Source organism: Myodes glareolus, chromosome 5 (assembly GCF_982192425.1).
Source record: "Myodes glareolus chromosome 5, mMyoGla1.1, whole genome shotgun sequence".
NCBI classification, from domain to species: Eukaryota; Metazoa; Chordata; class Mammalia; order Rodentia; family Cricetidae; genus Myodes; species Myodes glareolus.
Window position 1 is genome coordinate 60,265,325 of NC_142030.1, and position 25,640 is coordinate 60,290,964.

The 25,640-nt window shown below is 36.9% G+C and overlaps 2 protein-coding genes across 5 annotated transcripts in view; one reads left to right on the top strand and one right to left on the bottom strand.

Moving 5' to 3' along the window:
* Positions 1-2,392: 2,392 nt before the first annotated feature.
* On the bottom strand, positions 2,393-4,671 carry Mettl18 (methyltransferase 18, RPL3 N3(tau)-histidine). Of its 3 annotated transcripts, none has more exons than XM_048421468.3 (2): positions 4,538-4,671; positions 2,393-3,811 (listed from the first exon to the last, which is right to left on the bottom strand). In XM_048421468.3, exon 2 carries the CDS (start codon positions 3,623-3,625, stop codon positions 2,525-2,527), a length of 1,101 nt encoding a protein of 366 aa, XP_048277425.2. In that variant the 5' UTR covers positions 3,626-3,811; positions 4,538-4,671; the 3' UTR covers positions 2,393-2,524. The 3 variants fall into 3 exon arrangements, with proteins under 3 accessions (XP_048277425.2, XP_048277426.2, XP_048277427.2); XM_048421469.2 differs by having other exon boundaries at positions 4,488-4,623; XM_048421470.3 differs by lacking the exon at positions 4,538-4,671 and adding an exon at positions 4,191-4,465.
* Firrm (FIGNL1 interacting regulator of recombination and mitosis) overlaps positions 4,651-25,640 on the top strand; it is a 43,469-nt gene continuing 22,479 nt past the window's right edge. Inside the window, exons 1-10 of one of the 2 annotated variants that reach the window (XM_085687992.1) lie at positions 4,651-4,928; positions 8,375-8,415; positions 9,311-9,399; positions 10,286-10,390; positions 11,075-11,215; positions 11,782-11,944; positions 13,889-13,973; positions 15,520-15,658; positions 21,178-21,258; positions 23,189-23,253. In XM_085687992.1, the coding sequence (XP_085544118.1) occupies positions 4,651-4,928; positions 8,375-8,415; positions 9,311-9,399; positions 10,286-10,390; positions 11,075-11,215; positions 11,782-11,944; positions 13,889-13,973; positions 15,520-15,658; positions 21,178-21,258; positions 23,189-23,253 (1,187 nt within the window). The remainder of the gene's footprint in view (positions 4,929-8,374; positions 8,416-9,310; positions 9,400-10,285; positions 10,391-11,074; positions 11,216-11,781; positions 11,945-13,888; positions 13,974-15,519; positions 15,659-21,177; positions 21,259-23,188; positions 23,254-25,640) is intronic. The other variant, XM_048421462.3, reaches the window with a different exon arrangement.

The window sequence follows — 25,640 nt, forward strand, 5'->3', positions numbered from 1 at the left end:
CAGTTCAGCTGGGCGGGTGTCTTTGTTCTGTTATCTAGTATGTGTGAGTGCGTATGTGTGTGTGTACGTGTGTGTATATCTGGAATTGTTAGCTGTGGCAATTTTGACAGTATGTCTGTTTAAGCATCTGGCACACTACATGTCTTCTGTGTTGCTACCCCTGTGGATTTATCTGATGAGAGTCAAAGTATTTGATTTACTTTCTTCATATACATTAGGAAACATACAGAGTTGCATAGACAGAGGGATACACACATATGCATTTGGGTTAAGACCACAGCACAGCAACCACAGATCCAAAGAATCTGGAATGTTTGGGGGAAAGTTCCATCCCAAGCCCCTTCCCCTGGGAGTTGCCTCGGTCCAGAGCCCACCTCCAAGAAAGCCTGCCAAACAATGACCTCTCGCCAGAGATGCTCAAGACCATTACCTCAGGGCATTTAAATTGTACTCCAGAGAACATGTGGTTTTCTGGTCTTCCTTTCCTGTTTCCTCTCTGGGGAGCTGGAAAGCCACCTGAGAGCAGTGGTATTTATTAAACCTGGGCTTTTTCTAATTTGGTTTGCTTTGGTCTGATTTGGATTATTGCATCGGCAGAGAGGCTTACGGGGTGCAGAAACTTTTCAATGCATATATGGAATTTGTGGGAATGTACAGTTAACCATCACTCCTGAATAGGAGGATCAAGATTTATGACCAAAACAGACACTGACTAATATGTTGAGACATCTAGGTGCTGAAAATTGAAAAATGTTTAAAGGACTTAAGATTCTGACTCAAGCAAAGGGCATGATGGCCCTTACCTATAAACTCAACACCAGTAGGCTAAGACAGGATTTTGCTGTGAGTTCAAGGTCAGCCTGTGCTACATAGTCAATTGATTGACTGTCTACTATATAGCAAGGCCACCTCTCCCACACACACATAAAATAAAACATTATGATTTAAGGTAAAAACATGTGATTAGGACAAATAAACTTTTTGAGCCTCAACTTTACTATAAAGCACGGGTAGTTATTATAACCTAATCTGCTGGTGTAATAAGTATTAAATAATAGTATTATATAACTCTTATCAGCTATGCACATATAAATGCTGCAAACTGTTAGCTTTCATAACTGAAAATGACTAATCATTACTAAACTGTGATGACATACAAGATTATAATTACTAAGTAAAATACTATACAACAGTATATACTATAGTACCTAGTTGTCAGGGCTCCAATAAATAGCACATTGAATCCAAGATATAGCATGATGTAGGATTCTTCCAAGGAAGAAAAGGTTTATATCACATGGCAGATCTCAACTTTAGAAGTGATATGAAAATTTTTGTTCCAGGCTCAACCAAAGCTGTACAATGTTTCCATCCTCCTTTTCTTGAGGTGCTTACAGCCCAGAACCTGAAGTTCTTCTTCCCTATTTGTCTTCCTCCAAGGTCTCAGGGTCTCATACTAGTTTACAGGGGTGAGAGTTAACTTTGAGTACTGTTCCTTTATTACCACCCACATATTTTTGTTGTGGATGTTGAGGTTCTGTGGATGGAACCTAGGGTCCTGTGCATCCTAGCAAGCACTCTACCACCAAGCTACATCCTTGTTGTCTGAGTTTTCTGTCCTGCCTGGCTCCCATAGTTGTTAAGTCCCAAAGAAATCACACAGAGGCCTACATTAGTTATAAACTGATTGACCCATTAGCTCAGGCTTATTAACTCTTATAACTTAAATTAGCCCATTATTCTTATCTATGTTAGCCACATGGCTCGGTACCTTTTTCAGTGGAGTAGGTCACATCTTGCTTCTTCTGTGTCTGCACTGGGACTGCAAGGAATGGGCTTTCCTCTTTCCAGAATTCTCCTGTTCTCCTTGACCCACCTCAACTTCCTGTCTTGTTGTCTGCCTATACTTCCTGCCTGGCTACTGGCCAATCAGTGTTTATTTAAAATATAACTGACAGAATATAGACCATGGTCCCACACCATATCCCCAGGAACTTTCACATTTTCTATCAGGTGCTTGTAAGTTCATTTTAGTGTAGATTCAACTGCACAGCATGCTAATGCTTTTATACAATGGAAATCGATAAAAAAGTCTTTCTAGTTACAAAAGCCTTCAACCAAACACTTAAATTCAGTATTACTCAGGAATGCAGTTGTCCTTAATAATCTAGCCAGGCACTTCATGTGAATGAGGAACTAACAAAGACTGTAGTGAGATTCATAGACTTGGTAATAAATGGGAATACTCCCCGAGAACATGTTTATGGAGTGTTAGAGACTGTAGAAAGATCAAATAGAATGAAGATGGAGCAAGACTTTTCTTATAAAGTGATTTAAGAGCTTATCAAATGCTCAGGTAAACTTACAGTTTTACATAGGAAACACAAGGCTGTTACTATACATGGCTTACTATTTTAATAAGCAGAACCACACAAACACCATAATTTCAGAAAAAAATAATAAAAAGAGATTAAACAGTCACAAGTTCTGGGTTACTCTGTTTATTCCTTTAGACAACTATATATTAACTGGGATACTTAAAAGTAATTTCAAGTAGGAACCTCTTGAGACCCTCATCAATTATTTCAAGTGTTTTAGTTTCAAATACATTCCTTTCTTCTACAAACTTCTGAAAGAGATGAACGCCACCACCAACACCAAAATAATGTGCTTTGCTGGCCAGAAGCACCCGGCCATTCCTACTCAACAGTCTGAGGAACGTTTCATGCAAAGCGCTGTAATAATCTGGATTATAAATGGTTTCTGAGGTGAGAATGAGGTCATATTTTGCAAAGAGTTTTTCACTTAATACAAGCTTACAGAACTCAGACCACTCCCCAGAGAAAAAGCGACATTTACATGTTTCTCGGGCTGCTTTTAACTTTCTTTGTCTTTTCCCTTCTGGCTCATTGACATCACCGCCCTCATCTTGCAAAGGGAAGTTAGCCACTACGTTAGGTAAGGTCACTTCATCGATCACCAGGCTGTTATAATCTTGAAAATGAACTTCGATAGCTCCTCCTTTGGACGCAGTTATTCCAAGCAATCCTGATCCACACCCAAGATCCAACACTTTTTGCCCAGCAAATCTCACTTTGGCCTTTGAGAAGTAAGTCAAGAGGTCAAAGGTACACTCCCAGATTTTCAAGCCTCCTTCATAGACACCTGGAATCAGATCAGAATGAGAAGAAAAGCTTCTTGAAACTATGTTTTCTCCAGGGAATTTCTCTTTCAACAAGACAGTTTTCACTACTGCTATGTTGACATGGGGACCAGGCAACATTTCCGTAACCGTATTTTCTAAAACTTTATTTAAATCTTTAGGCATAACATGTTCTTTAGCAACTCTCAAGAAGGGCTGTTTTTCACACGCTTCCCGGTCACCTGACCGATCAGCTGCATTGTCGGTGTCTTCAGAGGAAGCTGCATTTCCCATTGAGGATTCCCAGAAGCCATCGGGAAGCATGTTTGATGGTTCTGCAGAACATTTTCTGTCCTGCTTTCCATTTTGACTTTTTGAGACCGGTGGTTCTTTTGATGAATCCAGGGTCAAAGTTCCATCTCCAAGGGGTGTTAATTTATTTTCTACATCCTCTTCTATACTAAAGTTGAATTGAAAGGCCATCCTCTTATTATATGCACACTCGCTTTATCAAAGGATGATGCTTCAACTTCCGGACGGAATTTAATGGCTTGACACAGTCAATTAGTTCTGTTGGGATCAATGTCCGTTAGCTGTTTATCCACTGGATATATTTATAGAGGCTTCCAAAGATTTTTCAGGGGCCTTTGTTTCTCTTTCAATTCAGTCCTGGAAATGGGGAAGAAAGAGAGAGAGAGGGAGGGAGGGAGGAAAGAAAGAAAAACAGAAAGAAAGGAAGAAAATGATTATTTAAAAAAAGCTGTGCGTGTAGGGGGGGATTTAGGAAATTACAGATGCCGTTAAGTATTCATAAATAGAAGATAAAATATAAAAACAAACAAAAGAACAGCTATAACAGCAACCACTTTTACCAGAACAAAATACAAAGCCCAAGATTTTTATACAGGACAGACTAGCTACTCGGGGTGTTTTAGCTGTCGTATGCCCCCTACTTTCCGCCACATCTTCATCTCTACTGTTAATCTGCCTCCACAACAGTTTAAGGTCTTATTTAGGTAAGAAAGACATCCATTTTTCAAACACGTACAGGTGTAATGTGGAGTTTATAAATTCATCCAAACGGCATATTTAATCAAGATTCGAAACGGCGGAATGAATGAAGACCAGCACTGTAGAAGTAAAATCGAGTGTATAGAAACATTTTTAGCTACGTAGCAGACTTTGGATAACACCCGTTTTAATCTGCACACTTCTGGGAGGTGGAAGGTTCACTTGGCAGGAGCTGTACGGTGTGTGCGTGGAGAACTCGCACCACTATTTTCCTGCTTTCCAATCCCCTGCACTGTGGGGCTGAGAGTCATTTCCGGATACAGGTCCCGCTCACCCTTGACCCTATGCGCAGTCTCAGAGCCTCCGGCACCGAAAGTAACAAACCTTAGGACTTCTGGTCTCAGCACTCGAATGACAGAAGTCAGAGTGAATGAGGTTCCCGGGTGTCCGGAACCCGTGGCGGAGCTCGCTGTTCGCACACCGTGCACACCAGCGAGATGAGTCCTCCGATGGCTAGAGGAGACTCTAGGCGCGTGGGGGCGAGGGGCCGCCTCTCTATGGTTGTGTGTGGGCGGAGCGCTCTCAAGGGCTGCCGGAACAGCGTGACCTCCGTTCCAATCTGTGGCGGGAATTGCACGCATCCGTTCGTGGCTGACGGTGCAAGAATGTCTCAGGACGACGAGGCGGAGGCGAACCGGGCCATGCTGGACAATCTCAACACTTGGTCCCGGGAGGTGTGCCGCCGGGAACTGCCTTCGGTGCTACCCCGGCTCCTCATATCCTTGGAGGACGCTGAGGGGCGGGCCGCGAGCCTAATGCCGCGCGGGAGCGGGCGGCCTGTGGCTGGGCTCGAACCCTAGGCGTTTACGAGGAGGTGGCGGTGGAGGGAGCGAGGACAGCGGTGGGTGCAGGGCCTAGACCCGCCTGGCGTTGTCGGACGATTGCCACTGGAACTGTTGGAGATGACTGGCGTTCTCACGCCTTAGTTTGTTCCTCTGTTCCTTAGTTTCCCCGTAGACTTGCTGCCGAGGGTGAGAGGTGCCAAGCCTGGCCCCCAGGAACCAGAGTGTGAGAATTGTAGGACGTAGTTGTAGTTATTCCGTAGGACCACATCTTTAAAGGATGTTCTGTAAGCAAAATATACTTTGCCCTTTCGATCCTCAGTTTCCTTTTTAGCTAGAAAGTGTCGCTGCAGGTTTTGGCTTTAAATGCATTGGAATTGCGCGCTGTCGGTGGAATGATAATTAGTGTCATGTGTTGTGTATGTAATTGTAACAGGAAGTCGATCCCCTTCATGTTAAAAGTTGATCTTAGTATTATATCTTCGATTCTACCTTCTATATAGCATTACACACACACACCTCCAAAACCAAACGACCATCACTTTCTCAAAGAGTGCAAACCTGCACGAATGTTTCACAATATAACAAGTATTTCTAGCACGTTAAAGTCATTCCTTAAATGGCACTAAGGACCGTTTTTTTATACTCCTTGTGTGAATACCGAGTTATTTTGTCTTCTAGATAAAGTCTTGCTGTGTAGCCCTGACTGGTTTGCTACCAGCTACACACAGCAGGCTAGTTTTGAGTTTGCTGTGAGCCTGCGTCTGCCATGCTTGAATTATATGTGTGCCAGCCTGGAAGGCTGTCTTTGTGGAATTTCCTCCAGGAAACAGCTGTTTTACTATGTTTATTTATGTAATGTGTGCTTGCTATAATGCTAGGCTTAGAGGGAATGGAAATACAGTCTCCCCCCCCCCCCAATTCTACAGGAGCCCTCACTAAGTTCAGAACACCATTTCTACCTTTTCTTGCTGCCTACTGAGAACTCAGATCTCACTTCCAGGTTTTCTTCTGTAAGTAAACCTTGGATACTCATTTGTAACCAGCATATTGTGGTTTCTAATTCTAAATTACTTCTTGAATCCTCCTGCCTCCCTTGCTGTCACTGTGAGTCCAGTCTTTATAATCTGGGCTAGTAATACTTTCCTTGTTTCTACATAATTCTTCTATAATCTATTCTTAAAAAGTTTAGTGTGGAAAGCAGCTCACTTTATTTCTCCTTCACCGTAAACTGTACCTATGTGATTTAATTTTTTGTTTTGTTTTGTTTGGTTAAGGCTGGTCGTGAACTCAGAGATTTCTGCCTTTACCTCCCGAGTGCTGGGATTAAAGGCATTAAAGGCGTGTGCCACCACTGCCCTGCCTATGCGTCTTAATTTTAAGAATACAGTCTGAACTTGTCTTCAACATTGCCCATAATTTGAGCCTGTCCCTTCCTTTATACCTAGCTAGCTACAACCCAAGTTGACCTTCTTCAGAATATTTGTTCTCAGCCTAATTTGTTTTCCAGCCTTTTCAACATCTCATTCTAGTCTTCTTCAGCGTTACTTCCTTAGAGGAGCCATTTCACAGCCCTCAATCTCAGGTAGCTCCCTGAAACCTGTTTTAGGATTTCGATTGCTGTGGTAAAACACCATGACCAAAATCATCTTGGTTGATAAAAGCGTTCACTTCACTTCAGCTTGAAGCTTCATATCACAGTCCATCATCAGAGGAAGTCAAGACAGGAACACAAGCAGAGCAGGGAAGAGGGTTGGTTGCTTACTAGCCTGCTCCTTGTGGCTTGTTTAGTCTGCTTTCTTAGAGCACTCAAGACCACCAGCCCAGAGGAGTGGTACTGGCCAAAGTGAGCTGGTCTCAATCATCAATTAAGAAAATGTACTACAAATCAATTGATTGAAGCTCATTTGAGCTCCCAGACTGAAGCAACAAGCACAGGGCCTGCATGGGTCTGCACCAGGTTCTCTCTCTTTCTGTGTGTGTGTGTGTGTAACTTTCAACTCAGTATCTTTGTGCATAAATGGGTCTCATCTTTGTACTTTCTCCTGTTGTTTGTCTTGTCCAACTTTGATGTGATAATTTTTGTTTTATCTTATAATTTATTTTGTTAAGTTTTGTTATCTCTTAGAAGCCTGTTCCCGAAAGGGAATGGTTCCTGATGGGAGGAGAGCTAAGGAGGAACTGGGAGGAGTAGAGGGAGGAGAAACTAATCAGGATACCTTGTATGAGAAAAGAATCTGTTTTCAATAAAGGGGGTTACACTACAGACTAGCCTCCAGGCAAATCTTACAGAGGCATTTTCTCAGTCTAGAGTCCCTTCCAATGACTCTAGCTTGTGTCAGTTTGACATAAAACTAGCCAACACACCATCCTGTTACATTTATGGCGTTTATGGTTTTCTGGAGACCATTTGATCCTTATTTGCTCCTTCCCCATTTTTTCCCCCTATCTGTATTGTCTAGTATAGAGGCAGGCATTTGATTTTGTTCACTATTTTATCCTCACCACTGAGAAAGTGACTGGCACATATGTGTTCAATAAAAGTGACTAGATACTGCAAGTAGGTTTGTAATATTTAGTATTTTACTTTCATTCTGTAGAACAAATGGAAGAAAAGTGCAATATATCATAATCTATCACCTACCAAAATTAACTTCTTATTTTTTACTTTATTTATTGTCCAGTCATTATCTAAATATTTGTGTACTCATAAATTAATTGCGAAGTAGCAAGCTTTCTGAATTTAAACTGGAATTGTTCCAGTTGGCAGATTTTACTCTCCAGCACTAAAAATTTTTGGGTTAGCTCATTTTGATTGCAGTTATAAAATATGCAAAGTAAAAGTTCAGAAGAGAGGTTTTTATGATAGTTACAGGTAACTTCCTGACATTGTACAAGGGTTCTTTCTGCTTTTACAATAAAATATTTCTAATAATTCTAAGTGATGTAAAAGTATAGTTTATACTGTGTTTATTGTTAACCCTCATATCATAATTTAGTTGCAACAATTAGCAAGATCCTGCTACAAAAGATTTTGAGTCTGGTAAGATTGGTGTGATAGACACGTAAGTAACATGTGGTTAAGCCAGAGACAAAGGGTAGAAGTGCTAAGGAGAGTGTCTTTCCTGTCATAGAGCCTGGAACTTGGATTATCTTCCACCAATCCTAAGTATCTCATGACTTAGTATAAAGTTACTTAGCCCTAAGTAATATTGAATTCCTTTCTTAACATTTTCACAAAACCTTTGTTCATCTGATAAATGTTAAATTTTCAGAGGTCAAAGAAATAAGGGCTTTGTGTATAATTTCAGTCTTTTAGGGAGTATTGGTAAATTTTAAGGGTCCCTTGTGAATTTATTCCTTAATTACTTTATATTTACTCTATGTATCAGCATTCTGAGAGATGGATTGAACATATACGTAAGTAAAGTTGTTTTGTGTATTTGATGTTGTGTATGTCAATAGATGACTTTGCAGATTTATGTTACCATCAACGTTAATCTTTATTGTAGCTTTGGTAATTTCCTGTTACATAAAATGAGCCAATTCCTTCCAGTCATAGTGTTTTTAAGTTTTGAATTCCATTTTTGATGATGTATAAGCACATTGAAATCTTATGCTGTGATAGGATCAAGAAAACACCAGTTCAGTCTGTTAGAACCTTCAGCCTTTTAACATATTTAGTGTCATTTAGAAAAGACTCAGAGTTAGGAAAAGCTCATTGTCTAGATGATGACAGATTTGTCATTTGAAAAATTTTTACTCTTATCTCCATCTGTTTTCATGATTTCTTATAAGAAATCTGTTTTCTGATATCCATGCATACTATGACATTTGTGTGCATGAACTTAAACATACAAACATGTACACAGACAGAATCCCTTTTAGAGAAGAGATTATGATGGGAACTGTGTCATCTCAATCCTTACATTTCTGTCAGCCCTGCTATATAAGTCATATTTGTCTGTTTATATAATTGTTAAATTTTGAATATTTGCCATTTTGAAAACATTTTTTTAAAAATGTATTTTAATGGTAGTGAATCCTGTTGAGAAGAGGTATTCATACCCATTTAACTTATTTAGCTTGTCTTCAGTTGCTGGTTGTAATGACTTTTTGTTTTCTTTCTTCCCCCTTTTTTTTTTTGTATTATACTTTTTACAGTGAAATACTTAATTTTCTCTATATATTATGGTATTTGAGACTTGCAATTTTGGGTTGACATAATATACATGTTTTCATATTTGAAAAAGGACAGTTACATACTGACTGACATGTTAAGATATTTTTCAAAATATGTTATTTTGCTTTATAGGAATTTTGAAAATCATTACTGATAATTTTTTGCCTCATATGAATCACCTGACACTGGAACAGACTTTCTTTTCCCAAATTTTACCAAAGGTACAGTTTTGTGTTAATTTGCATACTATAGAAGATATTAAAATCTGATCATAACTATATATAATCTGTTCCTAATTTTCTTAATTCTCTTATTTTTCTTATTTATCAAATATATTCAAGTGCAAATAAATAGTAAAAATAGTTCACTTTTGTCCTAATTTGAGATATCCTTATAATAATACAACTAAGCTTTTTTTGTATATAATGCGGTTCTGTAGTATAACATTTCATTGCAATGTGTTTAATTTGGGAATAGATAACTGTTCAAGTAGCTTCATAAATCTAGTTGCATGATGTTTTTATTTGTGAGTTCATTACTTTAAAGTGGTTTTTATATTTAAAAGGGTGAACTAGTCAAAATGTAAGTGAGTACTGCCTAATGGATTTCACACACCTTTGATCCCAGCTCTTGAGAGGCAGAGGCAGGCAGATTTCAGTGAGTTCAAGGCTAGCCTGGTCTACACAGAGAGTTCCAGGACAGCCAAAGCTCCATAGAGCGATCCTGTCTCATAACACGAAAACAAACCAAATATATAAATGGGTTCTAAATATAAGACTCATTATAAATTCATAACCAATACCAAGAAATGCCCTTGTAAATGCCACAGGATATTGGTTTATTAGGGTTTTTTATTATTCACAGTAGTACTTGGCGCTTGTTACAACCTCAGATGAACTTTGAATGAGTTATTTTTCTATTACTAAATACATTCACACCACAGAAATGAAAAGCTCTGTTGTAGAAGTACTTTTAAATTAGGACCAGTGGTTAACTGTGACAGTGGATAGTTGGGAATAATCAGGTCACTGTTGTGTTTTTTTCCTTCAAAGGTGTCTTTTTTCTAGTGATTTCTAGTCCTGTTTATAAGCTGATTTGTTTTCACAGACTATGAAATTGTTTGATAGAATGATACGTGAATTAACCACTGAAGCCAGAGAACTCTCAAGCCAAAATTTAGAAATACAGGTCACTCTAAGGAATATTTTACAAGTAAGTAAGTGTATTAGAAAAAGAATGGAGCTGGGTGTTGTGACATGCTTAAGGCAGGAGATGCTTCCGTTTAAGAGCAGATGGGGTTATACAGTGAGATCCTGTCTCAAAAGAAAAAAAAAACTGAGAAGTTTTTTTTTGTAGCAGGGATGGTGCCTCATGCCTGCCTGTTGTACTAGGGAGGTTGAGGCCTGTCGTGAAATGGCATAATGCTTGGATTAAATTTATGGACTTAAAAATACATATTAAAGATCAATTTCTGAATTTTTAAAAAGATTTATTCATTTATTAGGTACATAGTATTCTGCCTGCATGTGTACCTGCACCCCAGAAGAGGGCACTAGATCTCATTACAGATGGTTGTGAGCCACCATGTAGTTGCTGGGAATTGAACTCAGGACCTCTGGAAGAAGAGTCAGTGCTCTTAACCTCTGAGCCATCTCTCCCGCCCCAATTTCTGAATTTTTTATATAATTTTATGTTAGTTGTCTTAGAAGGCAAATCAAGATAGCACCCTGAATTGGGTTGTGATTCTGAGTGGTGTTCTGAGAGAGTGAAGTTCACTTAAAAGAGAGAGGCACATAATGTTTTGTTACTGCTGTAGGTCCAGCACTCAGAATGCTATCTCATTCCTTTGTTGCCTACATAAAAGTATATCTTGAACCAACCTTTCCTTTCTTCCAGACAATGGTGCAGATCTTAGGAGGCCTTACAGGATGTGTTCATCATGTTTGTACCACACAGCAATCCATCATTCTAGAAAATATTCATAGTCTTCCCTCATCCATCCTGCATATAATTAAAAAGACATTTGTACATTGTAAGGTGAGTAGTGGGTCTATGTAGAGTTTAAATAGCCTGGAATCTGTAGGCAGAAGTGCTAGATAAGGTTTATGCATAAGGTTTTACATTTTAGTTGATAATGGGATAGATTTTTCTCTGGAGCAAAGGTAGACTTAATTGTTTCACAAGTGATTAAAAGGTGATTTTGGAATTGAATTTCCCCTTCCTAAAAAAAAATGGTTAAGACTTATGTGTAACCACAGGAATCTTGAAATTGTTCTGCTAGATAGCAAAGTGGGTTACTTAATTTAGTCCTTAACATTGCTGAGACAGCTGGAAAGCACAAAAGATGGCTTAGAGTTTGTAGGGCACAGGCAGTTTTGTTATTGATGTTTTGTTGGGTAAATGTCAAATTGCTCATTAACTAGACTCATGCATGGTGGTAGGGTGCTAAACTGTGCACTATTGACATTCCTGCATCTATCAAAGTGTGACTCTGTCAGAACACTTAAGTTTGTGATCTCAGTTTCTGATAGTATGGACTAAAGTAAACTTGAATTTTGAGCTGTTTGTGATCTGTTTCTCTCCTTTTTATATTTTATGGTCAGAATAGCGAATCTTTATATTCTGGACGCTTGCACCTACTGTCAGACCTTCTCCAGTCTGTTTTCAGGGAGGCCTATTCTCTCCAGAAGCGGCTGATGGAACTGCTGGACAAGGTTTGCATGGGCCCTTCAGTAGATGAAAATAACACTTTGTTGATGGTAGAAGGTGAGCAAAGAATTATTGATTAGAATAGGGTGAAAATGGCTATAGTTCATTAATCAATGAAATCATCAAACTAATGTTTCTCTTTATGCATGCTTTCTTGCTTATGTATAAAAATAATATAAATCTCCCTAGGTAAATTTTCAGTCTTTTAAATTTGTAAAATTTAGTTTTTATACTTTATTATCAATCTGAATATCCAGTAAAATATATAGTATGTAATCTTCACACAAAAGATTTAACAGATAAAGGATTTATGTAACTTTATACTCTTTAAGCTACTCTATATTCTGAGAAAGCAGCCTTTAGATTTTTTTCTCTTTAACCCATAACAAAAAGTGTTGGGGGAAGGGAGCTAAATTCCTTTCTGGAATATTGTGTGTGTGTGTGTGTGTGTGTGTGTGTTGGGGGACTTTTGAATGTGTACATGTATACTGACACACACGTTTATTATAAGAAATATCTATTTTACATGTATTATACTCTATTATTTATTTGTTTTTCTTTGTTGGGAATTAAGCCCAAGGCCTTGCACATACTATTTCCTTCTATAAACTTGTTAATTGTTAGCCAGGTGTGATGGCACAGGCCGGCATAGCACTTCGGAAGCTGAAGCAAGAGCTTACAGGTTCTAGGTGGCCTGAGCCTGTCTCCCAAACACAGTACAGAAGTTACTGATTGTAATCTGTGTCATTGATTTTATTGTTAATGATTATGATCTAGAATTTTAAAAAATAATGTTAATATAGGAAAGCAAAGATTATATTCCTAACTTTACTGTTAAGAGAATTGGTTGACTTGGGACCACTTATTGGGTACCTTTTGCTCTCTAAGTAATCAACCTGAAAATCTGTTGTTTAAAATAGTGTTTGTTTATTCACAAATCCTATGTGCCTCAACTTAACTGGCATTATCTGCAGTAATTTTCTGTGCAGCTGGCTCATTCCTGCATTTATGGCTGAGAACATCATTCACCTCTGTCTGTTTGCTGAGGCAGAAATGGTGAGAAAGTCTGCATTTTAACACAGGCCCAATCATTTATAGCTTTGGGGTTTCCAAGAATAACAAGGGGAGGACAAGTCCCAGCACACCAAATCTTGGCATGTTTTGCTTTGATCATTGTTCTTTTATCAAATCAAGTTAAAGATCTGTGCCCAGAGACATTTTTATGACCAGAGAAGGGGCCGTTGGAACCATTTTTACAAGCTTTCTAAAACAACTGGAATAAAACACTTGCATGAATGTAAGTTAGTATAAATTAAGTTGCAGTTCTTGTTAAGTTTTCTTAGTAGTTTCTTTTTTTTTTAAATTAGAATTGTATCTCTAGAATATTTCAACTACAATAGGACATAACTTTTATTCCACTGAACATTTTTTTAAATTTCTTTTTTGTTTGTTTGTTTGGGTTTTTAAGACAAGGTGTTTCTGTCTAACAGTCCTGGCTGTTGGTGGAATACTGGTAAGCATAGGAGCCGACCACTGGGCATCTTATAATAGGACATACTATTAGTTTATTGAACATTCTTTAATAGGTCATAACTTTTATTCCACTGAACATTTTTGGTTTTAATTGTCATTAGATAGCTGTGAACTGCAATATCAATATTTCTTTTCTTTTTTTTCCTGAGACAGGGTTTTAGAGCCTGTCCTGGAACTAGCTCTTGTAGACCATGCTGGCCTCAAACTGACAGAGATCCACCTGCCTCTGCTTCCCGAGTGCTGGGATTAAAGGCGTGCGCCACCACCGCCCAGCTCAATATTTCATTATTGAAACCTTAAAAATATAACATTTACTTTCAGTAATTATTTGACCTGGTTATTTTCAAACTAGTACATATTTTAATTCTTTAGTCAAGTGTTGAGATGTTCACTTGATCCATTTAAATATAAGAAAATATCTCATATAACATTTGATTGTCCTGAGAGATATGTTATTCTCCTTTTTAGTTATTCATTCGTTATTGGATATCTGCTCTGTGATCTCTGGTATGGACCAAGCATTAAATGCCAATACATGGAAATTTATAATTAAGTAAGTTTGTTAGATTTTCTCTTTCGTACTGTGTTTTCTATATCTCAAATTCTAAATAGTTGATGGTTTTAAGATTACATTTGAAAAATTTTTGTGGTTGTATGGAAACTCATTGATTCTGCTACATGATGATTCAGATATTTGTACATGTAACTTCCAAACCAAATTGAACTCCTCTATACAAACAGATAAAGCTCCCTGCAGTTTTAGCTAGTTAGCTGGTAGTTCTGAATAATGGACCATGAACTATAGTATGCCTGAATTCATGTGCTTGCAACTACTGTTAGATAATTATCAGTATCAAATAAGATATTTCTAAGTCAGAAATTAGTAATTTTATTTGTCATTTTGACATTAATCTCTTATATGTATAACTATGTTATATACAGTTGAGTTGTTCAACACTAATTCTACTTTTCAAATAATTTTAACTTAAATTGAAGCTTTTTAAGGGTTAGTAGGGAGAGAACCTATAGTAGTTATTAGATGCTGAGGGATGTCCCTAATTATCCTGCAGGAATAATTAAATCAGTGTAACTCATTTTAGGCACCTTTCTTGTTCTCTCAGGATGTTAACTTGCAAAAAAGTAATAGAGTGTCACTTGTTCACCATAATATGTGTACCTGACTCCTTGAAACCTCTCCTGAGTTTTTGGAAAATTTGATTAGTTTTTTAAAACTGTTTTTAAGTTTGTTCATCTTAAAATAGGATAATGATAGCACTCTTTTTATAGTGTTGCACTGAATATTGAGTTCACCATTGTGAAGTGCTGAAACTTCACATGGCAGGCACCCTGTAAATGCTCAGTGAATTAACCACATGGCCGTCTTCACCCCACCAAACCAGCATCATTGTCATCTCTCCTTCGTTCTTGCTCTTTTCCAGGTACTCTCTTTTCAGAGTGATATATTTATAACTTAAATTGGATCATATCACCCAACTTCTTAAAATCTCCCCCATATAGAGCAACAACTTAAGTCTTTTTGGACACTTATTCCTTTACCAGCCCCTGCTGCTGCTTGCTTTCTGCTCTCAGTTCTTCAGATGCAGAAAGTTCTCTGTCCTGGGCCTTTCCTTCCACAACTTGCCCTTCTACTTTGTAGTGTAAGCTTCTACTTATCTTTAGTTCCTGGGTGCCAGCGTTAACATTCTTGTAACATTGTTTCATAATAATAGGACTCTCTCAGCTTAGCATTTACTGCTTATTCTATTCTTACATTATTTGACATTCTCATATTAGGCCATATATTCCCTATAGATAGGGCAAAAATTATGTTCATTTGATTTATTTTTTATCCTTAAGACCTAGCAGAATGGTTGACAAATACAAGTTCAGTTATTTATACAAGTTCAATTATTTTACAAAGACAAAAATTTAGCCACTAGCTTTAAAAGTAAAGTTGAATCTTAATTGTACCATGTTAATATATAATACATTGTTTTGTTGAAAATATTATATAAAGTAGATGTTCTTTTGGCCTGAGTTGATTGATGTTATTTCATGTCTCTTCTGATGATTTTATTTTTTTCTTTTTATCCATTTAGGCAGAGCCTTAAACACCAGTCTGTTATAAAGAGCCAATTGAAACACAAAGAGATAATTTCTAACTTGTGTGAAGACATTGTTTTCTCCTTCCATTCTTGTTTGCAGTTAGTTGAACAGATGACACAGCCAGTTGCACAGGTAAAATGAAATCTATCGCCACTACAAAGGGGAGTAACTATTTTCACAGTTGTTAAATCTTATTGAACATAAAGAGTATGGTCTAGAGTTTTAATTGTTTTCCCTTAGAAAAACTGTAGAATTATTTACAACTCATAACTACTTTTTAACCTAGAACATTGTATTACATTCATTCTTTCACTTACAATAGCATTTACCTGCCCATCATTTTTACATATTTAGTTGATCAGAGCATTGTCCTCAGAATCTTTATTCTTTTCTGACCTAGAAAAAAATTGTAGTTTCTCTGTTTTACATTTATTTAAGGTCTTCCTAATATAGAGATTGTCAGCCTTTCTGTCACCAATGCATTATCACCTTTAACAGTATATATGTGTAGGTGTTTATTCTTTTAAAATTGATAGATTTCTTTTGATTTCAAGAAGTTACAGTGTTGAATTGGCATCACCTTTGTGAAATAAAGGCTGCATTCTAAGCATGCAGAATAGGGTTGTTTGAAATTACAATTTATCTTCCTATAAAAGTATTATATTAGCACAATAACTTTTGTTTTAGACTAACTCTAAATTTATTTAAACATCCCTGAGTTAGAGAATTGATGGACCCGGGAACTAATATGTTAACTTTTATGGGAAGATGAGTTGAATATTTCTTTCCCAAATGTCAGAAATATGGCTCCTCCTGTAGATCTACAACTGACTGAAGGTTTCTTTGCGTCTGTGTTCTTCCCTATCAAACAGCCTTGGGGATAGAAGTGTAGACGTTTAATCCAAGTTCCCAGGCTGGTGGCAACTACTGCTGGAATGGGGATAGTCTGACAGCACAGATCCAAAAGGAACGTAGGAATTTGAAAAGGAGCTCTGCAACATACAGATGTGAAGGATAGTTGTAGGAAGAGCTTCACTTTTTTCTTGTTTCTTTCTTTTTTCTTTCTCCTTTTAGATGCCTTCATTTTTCTCCTTTTTATTTTCTCACTCCTGGTTCCCTTTCTGGTTCTCAGGACCTTACTGATAAGAGAGCTTACCTGTGTATCCTATGTCAGTGGCAGAGAACTTGACCCAGCAGTTTGCAACCTGTGGGTGGTGACCCATTTGGGGGTTGAATGACCCTTTAACAAGGGGTTGGCTAAGATATTGGAAAACACAAATGTTTACATTAAGACTCATAATAGTAGTAAAATACAGCTATGAAGTAGCATTGAAAATGATTTTATAGTTGGAGGTCACCACATGAGGAATTGTATTAAAGAGTGGTAGCATTAGGAAGGTTGAGAACCTCTGATATCTTGAGTCTTAGCCTTCTTTTCTGTTTCTTTTTTGCTTGATGCTGCAGACTCACCTATTAGTAGTAAAAGGAAAATTAGGTTCCTTGCCAGGTGAGAGATGAGGAAAGCCCAAAGAATAGTATAGCCTGTAGTGGTAAACTGAAAGAAAGTCTGGGAGGTTCCTAGATGGAGTAGCTAAGTGTGTAATAAATATATATTAATTTATTTTAAATAAATTGACTGTATGATAATGAAATTGGATTGAAACTTTTTCAACCAAATTCTCATGTTTTACTTAGTTGTGCTAAATTTGGACTGATAAATGTGACCAACTCCATTCACTGACTGAAAGAGTTCTGGGATGGCTTTTATGTCCAGTCTTTTGCTCATTGTAGTCAGCAGTGCCTTCTGCTATTCACTGTTGATAATTAAAGTGTTTCCCAAGTAGTAATCATCTTGTAGTAGTCTACTGTTCCTTCTACGCCAGAATACTTGAAACTAAGTCATTTGGATACAATGACAAACTATTTCTACAATTCTGTAGTCAGGGAAAGCTAAGATCAAGACAGAAGCAGGTGTATTGATGCATGATCTTAATTAATCTTATTAAAAAACTGGAGTCAGATATTGTGGTTAAAAACTGAAAGATCAAAGAAGTAAAGGACCAGCCACAGTCCCCTTTTATCTCTTGAACTGCTCAGACCGAAAAGGGCTGAGATCCTGTCTCCTCCCCACCTTTTCACTTCCTGTCTGTCTGTACAGACCCCAGACCTCTATGGTTAACTAGTGGCTAGTACCACCCTCTGGTCTCCAGGCAAGCTTTATTTGTTAGAACATGAACAGAATATCACAACAATGTATGGTCAGGGCGTGCTCTCAGCTCAGAAAATGTCACCTTAGTGCATTCTCATGTGGTGAAAAAGCTTAGATACCTCCATGCAATCTCTTCATAAAGACACCTTACCCAGATCACTTCCTCAAAGGCCCTAACCCTTAGTATTGAATATGCACTGAGTTTGTGGTTCTAGCATAGTTTGACATAACACCAACATTAAGACTAGTAGCCTGCTTTCTAAAGTATCACAGTAAAGCCAGTGAACTTAATTGTAAATATGGGATATGAATAAACTGGTCTTCGTTGTCTGGGTCTGCCATTAAAAATGAAACAAAACAAAACAAACTGAGCAGCTTAGAACAACAGAAAATTATTCTCCTTATCATTCTAGAAGTTTTGAGTTCTTAGATGGCAACAGGGTCATGTTCTGTCTAGGGGAGGGTCTATACTGTGCCTTTCTCTCAGGTTCTGATGCTGGCAGACCTTGACATTCCTCAGTGTACAACTGCAGATTTCAGTCTCTGTACCCATCTTCATATGATATATTTCCTATGTCTCTCCATCTTAAGATACCAGTCATATAGGATTAAGTGTGCCCTTAAGTCTGGTACCGCCAGATTATGCCTGAAGTGACCCTATTTCTAAAATATTGAATTTTGTTTTAAAAATTATATTGAATTAGATTACTCATCATAAAGCTTTAGACACTAGTCATTCAGTTTAAAATTATGTAAAATTTATTTTTAAGGTACTTAATTTAATCTCTGTCATATATTCTTAATAATTGACATTATAATTGTTTGGGGATTAAGGAGATTAATCAGTGGGTAAAGTGCTTTCTACTCAAGTATGAGAACCAGGTTTGGATCCCTAGTACCTTAGAATCTTGTTTGAAACCCCAGAGTTGGGGTAATGGAGACAAATGAGTCCCTAGGACTCATTGTAGCCAGTCTGACAAGCTCCAAGTTCAGTGAGAGATCCCGTGTGGAAAAATAAGGTGGAGAGAGATAGTGGAAGACATCCCTCTCTCTCTCTCTCTCTTACACACACACACACACACACTAATTCCTATTTAGGTTGATACAGTGCTTCTTTATGGTAAGGTGAGTTGAAGACAGGTCCTTAAGTTCTAGCCCAGGCTGTCTTCAAATTTAATCCTTCTCCCTTTTCCAAGTGTTGGCCCTCATACATTGCTTGTTAAGTTTTTGTATTATTTAGAAAATAAGCACATACTCTGGTATCTGTAGTCTCGTTTATTTTCTGCTACATTTAGATTTTTACCAGTATTTAAAGAAAAGAAATATGATTACTCATTTTAAAACCCTGAAAAAAAATGTTTGCCTGGCTTATATTCCCTACTTATTTTAACAATTAAGTGAATCATATAGGAGTATGAATGTATTCATATTGTTTGTTTTTTTAAAGATACTGAAATAAAAGCTTTAGATTTAATAGGTATCATGCTACTTAGTAATAAAGGAAAAGTAAGACTATAGTCACTCACAATCTGCATGATTTTCCTTGTATCACAGGTAAGGACTAGGGGATCCTGGAATGTTAAACACACAGGATGGTTCTTTCAAAAGGGATGCGTAACCTGTTATCTGCCCAGAAGACTGGGAGCAGACCTGCCTGATGACCATGTGCTTTCTGTGTGGTCCTGATCCTCCCTCAGACCCTGATCATAAGCTTGCTATTCTCAGTCAGTCTGTACATCCTATCTTTATGGAAGATGCCGAATGTACTTTACAAAGACTTTTCAGTGTAGTTACATTGGATCTTTCTTTAGATTACTTTGTTCCTCAAGGAGAGTTTTATATGTTGTATGTACTTATTGTGCACATGGGATTGAGCTGAATAGCACTGGGAACATTTCACCAAATTGTGCTGTACTTCAATATGCTAAAATAAACTACTCAGGGTCAGACTACCAAAGTTTGAAGCAACACTAACTACTTAGTTGTGTTGAACCAAACTGCCCTTTTGCCTCCTGCAGTTGCAGGGACCCCTGCAGGAGAGAACATGCTGAGAGTGTGTTCTGTTTCACTCTTGATAGTGAGTGCCAGGTTGCTGAGAGAGTCTGGGCTGATAAAAGTTGGCATTAGTGTAGATTCATCTTTAACCTCTGTTCTTAAAAAGAAGTTACTCTGGGGGAGTGGGACATGCGTCATGCATAGTGTGTGTGTGTGTGTGTGTGTGTGTGTGTGTGTGTGTGTGTAGGTCAGAGTATAGTCCTGTAGAGCTGGTTTTTTTTTTTTTCCTTCCTCTTTGTGTATTCCAGAAGTCAAACTTATATCTTTAAGCTTGTGTGGCAAGCACCTGTGTCTTTGAGTCTTCTGTCCAGCTTTTATTCTCTGTGTTTTTTACTTGGAAAGCACTGTATAACAGAGTTCATGTCAGTAATATAAAAGAGAGGTGGATTTCTATTTACACAGTTTTTACTGCAGAAAACCATTTCCAATTATTTGTAGTACAAGTCAGATGTAAGTAGATTATTCCATTAGTGGATAACTCAGATTTTGATTGGATTTAACTAGGCTTTTTACCGTAGCAAGAAAAGAACCAAACATATTCAGTTAACATTAATGTTAAGGTAGGTTATTTTCTTGTGAAATGATTCCCAAAATAAAAGATAATTCATTTGACTTAACTTTGTGGTGTTAATATAAAACTTTTTATCCATGCTTGGAATTTTTGTGTCATGACAATAAATGTATTTGCCCTGTTCTTCATGCCTTCTGGGATTATAGTCTTTGACTATGCTGTTAATATTTAGTCACTGTGTGGTAGATGTTTGGCTTACTTCAGTTCAAAAACATTGTATCACATACAGGGTGCAACATTTTCATGGTTGTAGATATAGAAACAAAGTTGCTAATCAATGAATTTTAACTGCTTAACTCCTGATATAATTGAACAGTAATTATTTTATGCTTCCACTAGCAATTGGAAAAAGTCCTTATTAACCCACTTTTCTCTCCAGCTCGTGAATATCATGTATCATGTCTTTTTAAGATTTGCTAGTCAAATAGTCTTCAGTCCTTCTTTTTCTCAAAAGATACCTAATTAGGTTGTAATTTTTCACTATTACTCATTGGCTGTTTGTATTCTCTTTTCTCCCCATTGCTCTTTCTTTTACTTTTTACATATCAGTCACTTTCTCCTTTTGATTAATTTGATCCCCATCTAGTAAAGAACTATAATAAATTATTTGAGTTTCACTTTCAAATCACTAAGTCAGTTTATTTTTAGTAATACGGAATTCATAAAGTATCTCTTGTTAATTGGTAAGAATAAAACAATAAGAAAATAATTATGTTTTCATGGAAAATTCATAATCAGCTTACTAAGTCTTTTTAGAAAATATTGTTTATAGGTTTAGCTAATTTTACATTATTATACTTATTTCCTTCTGAACAGGATAATGCTGACCACAGAATATTTCAGAAAACACTCAAATTGTGTCGTTTCTTGGCTAACTCCCTTTTGCACTACATTAAGGTAAGGTCCAGTTTTATAATACATAAATGTAAAACAAATACTAAATTTCAAATTGTCTTTTTGTGTATGGCAGGGTGGGCTGCATGTGTGTACACATGAGGGCAGTAGTCTACACGGAGTGTGTCTTCTTTTCCTCTTTACCTTGTTTCATGAGGCAAGGTCTCTCCCTGAGCCTGTTGTTTGCCATTTTTGGTAGACTTGCTAGTGAACTCCTGGAATTTGTCTAGCTCTTATCTCCCAATGTTGGAGTTACAGTATGTTGTACCGTGACTGGCTTTTATGTGGATGCTGCTGATTCAGAGTTCTTTTGCTTTCCTGGCAAGTACTCTTACCCACTGAATCATCACCGTACTCCTCAGCTTGCCCAAACCAGTCATTTGAATGTTTTATTGAAGTTCATTTTGAAGATCTCATTGTTAAATATTGAACATCTGTTATACTACTTATTAATAGCATCATCACTGATATTTTCATTTAATTTTCTGAAAATTATTTACGTAAGTAAATTATAATTTTTATAAGCGTAAGTCAGTTAGAAGGAAATGACTTAGTTTGTGTTTAAATACTATTTATAAAGCTAGATGTTGGTAGCACATGCCTTTAATTCCAGCACGTGGGAGGCAAAGGCAGGTGGCTCTTTCTGAGTTTGAGGCCAGCGTGGTTTACAAAAGTGAGTTCCAGGACAGTTAGGACTGTTACACAGAGAAACCTTGTATGTAAAAGCCCAAAAACAAAATAAACAAAAAAAAACACCCCCAACTATTTACAAGTTATTTCTGCCGTATTTCAGAGTTAGGGTCAACTTTAAACATTCAAACCCTTTATCCACATATATACACATACTTTCTCCTTCTGGTAGTCTCACAATGACTGTGATATTTGAAGTTACAAGAATAGAATAAAATAAATAAATACCAGGCAGTGGTGGATCTCTGAGTTCAAGGCCAGCCTGGTCTACAGAGTTTCTGGACAGCCAGAGCTGCACAGAGAACAGAGAAACCCTGGCTCAGAAAACCAAAAGAAAAAAAAAAAGGTTTTCCAAGATTGTGTGGAAAGAGGACCAGACATTGAAAGAGACGTTATTATTAAAGATGTTAGTGATTGAAAAGCAAAACAAAACAAAAAACTACTACTCAAGTAATATAAAAATTTTAATTTCATGTTTTTAATTCTTTGATGATTTCATACATGTATATCATGCATTTTGGTCATTTTCACTCTCCATTAATTTTTCTTATACTCCTCTCACTCCTGAAGAGTGAGACTTCTTCCCAAGTCCCCTTCTACTCTGATGTTCTTTTCTCTTTTTTTTTAAGGCTTGAAAACATTTCGTTTTACAAAGTGCACACAATTTAATGAACATTGCAAAATAAATTTAAGAACCACAAATTTTATACATGAACTATCCCTTTTTATACAGTTAATCAGTTAATTTGTCATTAGAATGGTGATGTCCCACATTTGAAATAGGAAATGCCAATGAAATAGGAAATGCCAATGCTGTGGCAACTGGCATTTTATCCTTTTTTTTTTTTTTTAAACTTTTGGTTTTTTTCTCTTCTGGCATCTCCTCTGAGATCCACCTACCTCTCTGACCACCCCTTTATGCTGTTTTTGAAAAAAAAAATTCCTCCAAAATACCCCCCTCAGTGAAAATTAAAAGAGACGAGCAAAAGACCCATAATACAAGAAATGACAAAACTAAACAGCAGAGGTGGTCCTTAGTGTCAGCTGCTAATTGTGGGTGATGATGGCTCTAGCAGCTAAGAAGTTTGGATGCTTATTCTCATTGCCATTTTCATGTAAGCTTTCTTTTTATATTTGTTTGTGGTGTGTCCAAGTTTTATTCTGCAAGTTATGGGTGGAAGATATGAATTAGACATTCATGTGACATATAAAGAATTTCTTTTTCTTTTTTTTTTTTTTTAAGGATTTTCTTCCTTTCCTGTCTGATTCTTGCTGTACTTTACACCAGCTTTATCTTCAGATATACAGGTAAAAGGAGTGCCTTATGGTTGCTAAAGTGTGCCAGTGCTACTCGAGCTATGTAAACGTGCATACTTATCTAACTAAAGCATTAGAATAGTTTTTCTTAATGTTTGAGTAAAGTTTTGCCTACTTGCATAAAATATTGGGAGATGGAAGCTTTTGAAAGATACATTCCATGTGAGTTTAACTTTGTTTTTACTAGTTTCTTAAAACGACAAATAATTGATGTGATGATAAATACCAAAACATTTGTGTATGGGTGTATTTTATATATATATATATATAACACACACACACACACCTATGTATGTATGTATGTATACACACATATATATCGATGCTAATATACACACATAGATTATCATATATAATGCATATTTACATTTTATATCTGCATAGTAGAATTATTAAGTTAATTTGGAGGATTTTAACAGCAGATAAAAAACAATAGACAGGAATAGTGAACTTTAAAATCAAGTCAGCAGAAGTGACAAAGACTGAACAGATTATTAAGGACATGTAGGAGAATATAAAATAACCTGACACATGTCAGTGTAGATTCACTAGAAGAGAGAATAAATTAAAAAAATGGCCATAATGCCTAAATGTTTTATAACTTAAGGTTTTTTGTTGTTTGTTTTATTTTGTATAAGCTAATGCCATGAAGTGACTTTTTGTTTGTGGAGTTTTTCTCAGGATGACTGAGATGTGGCATTTTAAACTTTATCCACTAATGTTTACTGGAACATTGCTGAGGAAGAAGTGTAAAACCAAGAGATGGCTGATATTTGGAAAGAAAGTTGTGAGAGTCAGGAAGGTTTAGAAGAAGGGTATGGAATAGCGGGAGAGCCTTACTAAGTTAACTTTATGTGCTTTTGTGGATGTATACCCAGATGCAGGTGCCTTTCTGGACATAGCTGCAGATAAAAGTAAACATAGTTCTGTATAGGTTTTCTCATCTGAAACTGAAGTAATAATAACTCCTGCTTCAGGGATTTTGTTTTGATTAGGATAACTGTACAAAGTGCCTGATGTGGTACAGTCAGTTTCTTCTTGGAACATGGAAGCTGCTTGTATGAAGGCACTGAGAAGCCATATCCATACAAGTTCCTCGTTTTTCATTCAACTAGTTTTAGGAAGCTAGAACATTCAAGGGATAAGAGTACCAGTCAGCCTTGTATAGTACAAGTATGTTATTATAATTTTGTCTTTATTAATTTTTATGATACTTTTATGAGATTTAAATTAGGTTTGTAAACTATCTGAAAAGGTCTTCTTTAATTAGGGGTTAGTCACATTGACTTATCTACAGCTCTAAATTTAATACCAAAACCTGACATCTGTCAATTCATTTGCCCAAAGTTCTAAACTTCTATCCATAACTTTTTGGTTCTTTGATGTTAATTCCTTTTGTCACTGAGAATAATGGAAGCAATTAGAAGAGAGCAATGGAAGCAATTAGAAGAGAGCTTATATATACTCTCTCCTTGTACCTGTATTTAGGCCCATGTAGTAATTCCTTCGCTGCCTGAATTAATTGTGCATGTGCCTGAGGCTACCTCTTTGTACTCTGAATGTAATATTCTTACATGCTCAGGCAATTCCTGCAGGTATCCCCTTTCTCTTTTGCAACATCAACCTGCCCTTGCTGCTGGTTCGTTTTCATGAGTATGTAACACGTGCTACTTACTATTTTCCTCATTTCAGTACAACAATTCCTCAGTTGTACATTCTTTTCCAGGTTTCCTCTCATTTCTTATTGCATTGCCATCCTCAGATGGCTTCCTCAGAGACCTTCCTGTTCATTTTTCTTAATTTTTTTTTCTGTATAGCAATTAACACCTGGTATATCATAGTAGACCCTATAACTCATAAGGAATATATTTAAAAAACCCTACAATTGTTGCCCGAAAGGCAAATGATACTGAATTCTTTACTGTGCTTTCTTATACATATATAAATACATACCTATAATAGAGTTTATGTCTAATAAGAGAACCACTATAGTAATAGTATATTGTTAAGAATTATGTGAATTGGTCTGTCTCTCCAAAAATGTTTTGCTTTTGCTATAGTTACCTTTTGATGTGAGAAGATTGGATATCTTGTGGATCAGTGAAGTTAGGTGAATGACACAGTTATTAGGCCACTGTGTAAAAGTTACTTGAGAACTAGTCTGCCATGCGTGAACAGTGGAGCCGGTGGCCTAGAAGTTGCCTAGTGAACTGTGGGTGGCTGATGTACAGCAAAGCTATACTGTACAAGGGAGGATTCGCATCACAGGCAGGGGAGAGCAGGATGGTGTGAGATTTCATCATGTCGCTAAGAACAGCACACAAATAGAGTTGTGCTCCCTGCCCCCCGCATCTTTTAGATGATGTGACTCCAGGAAA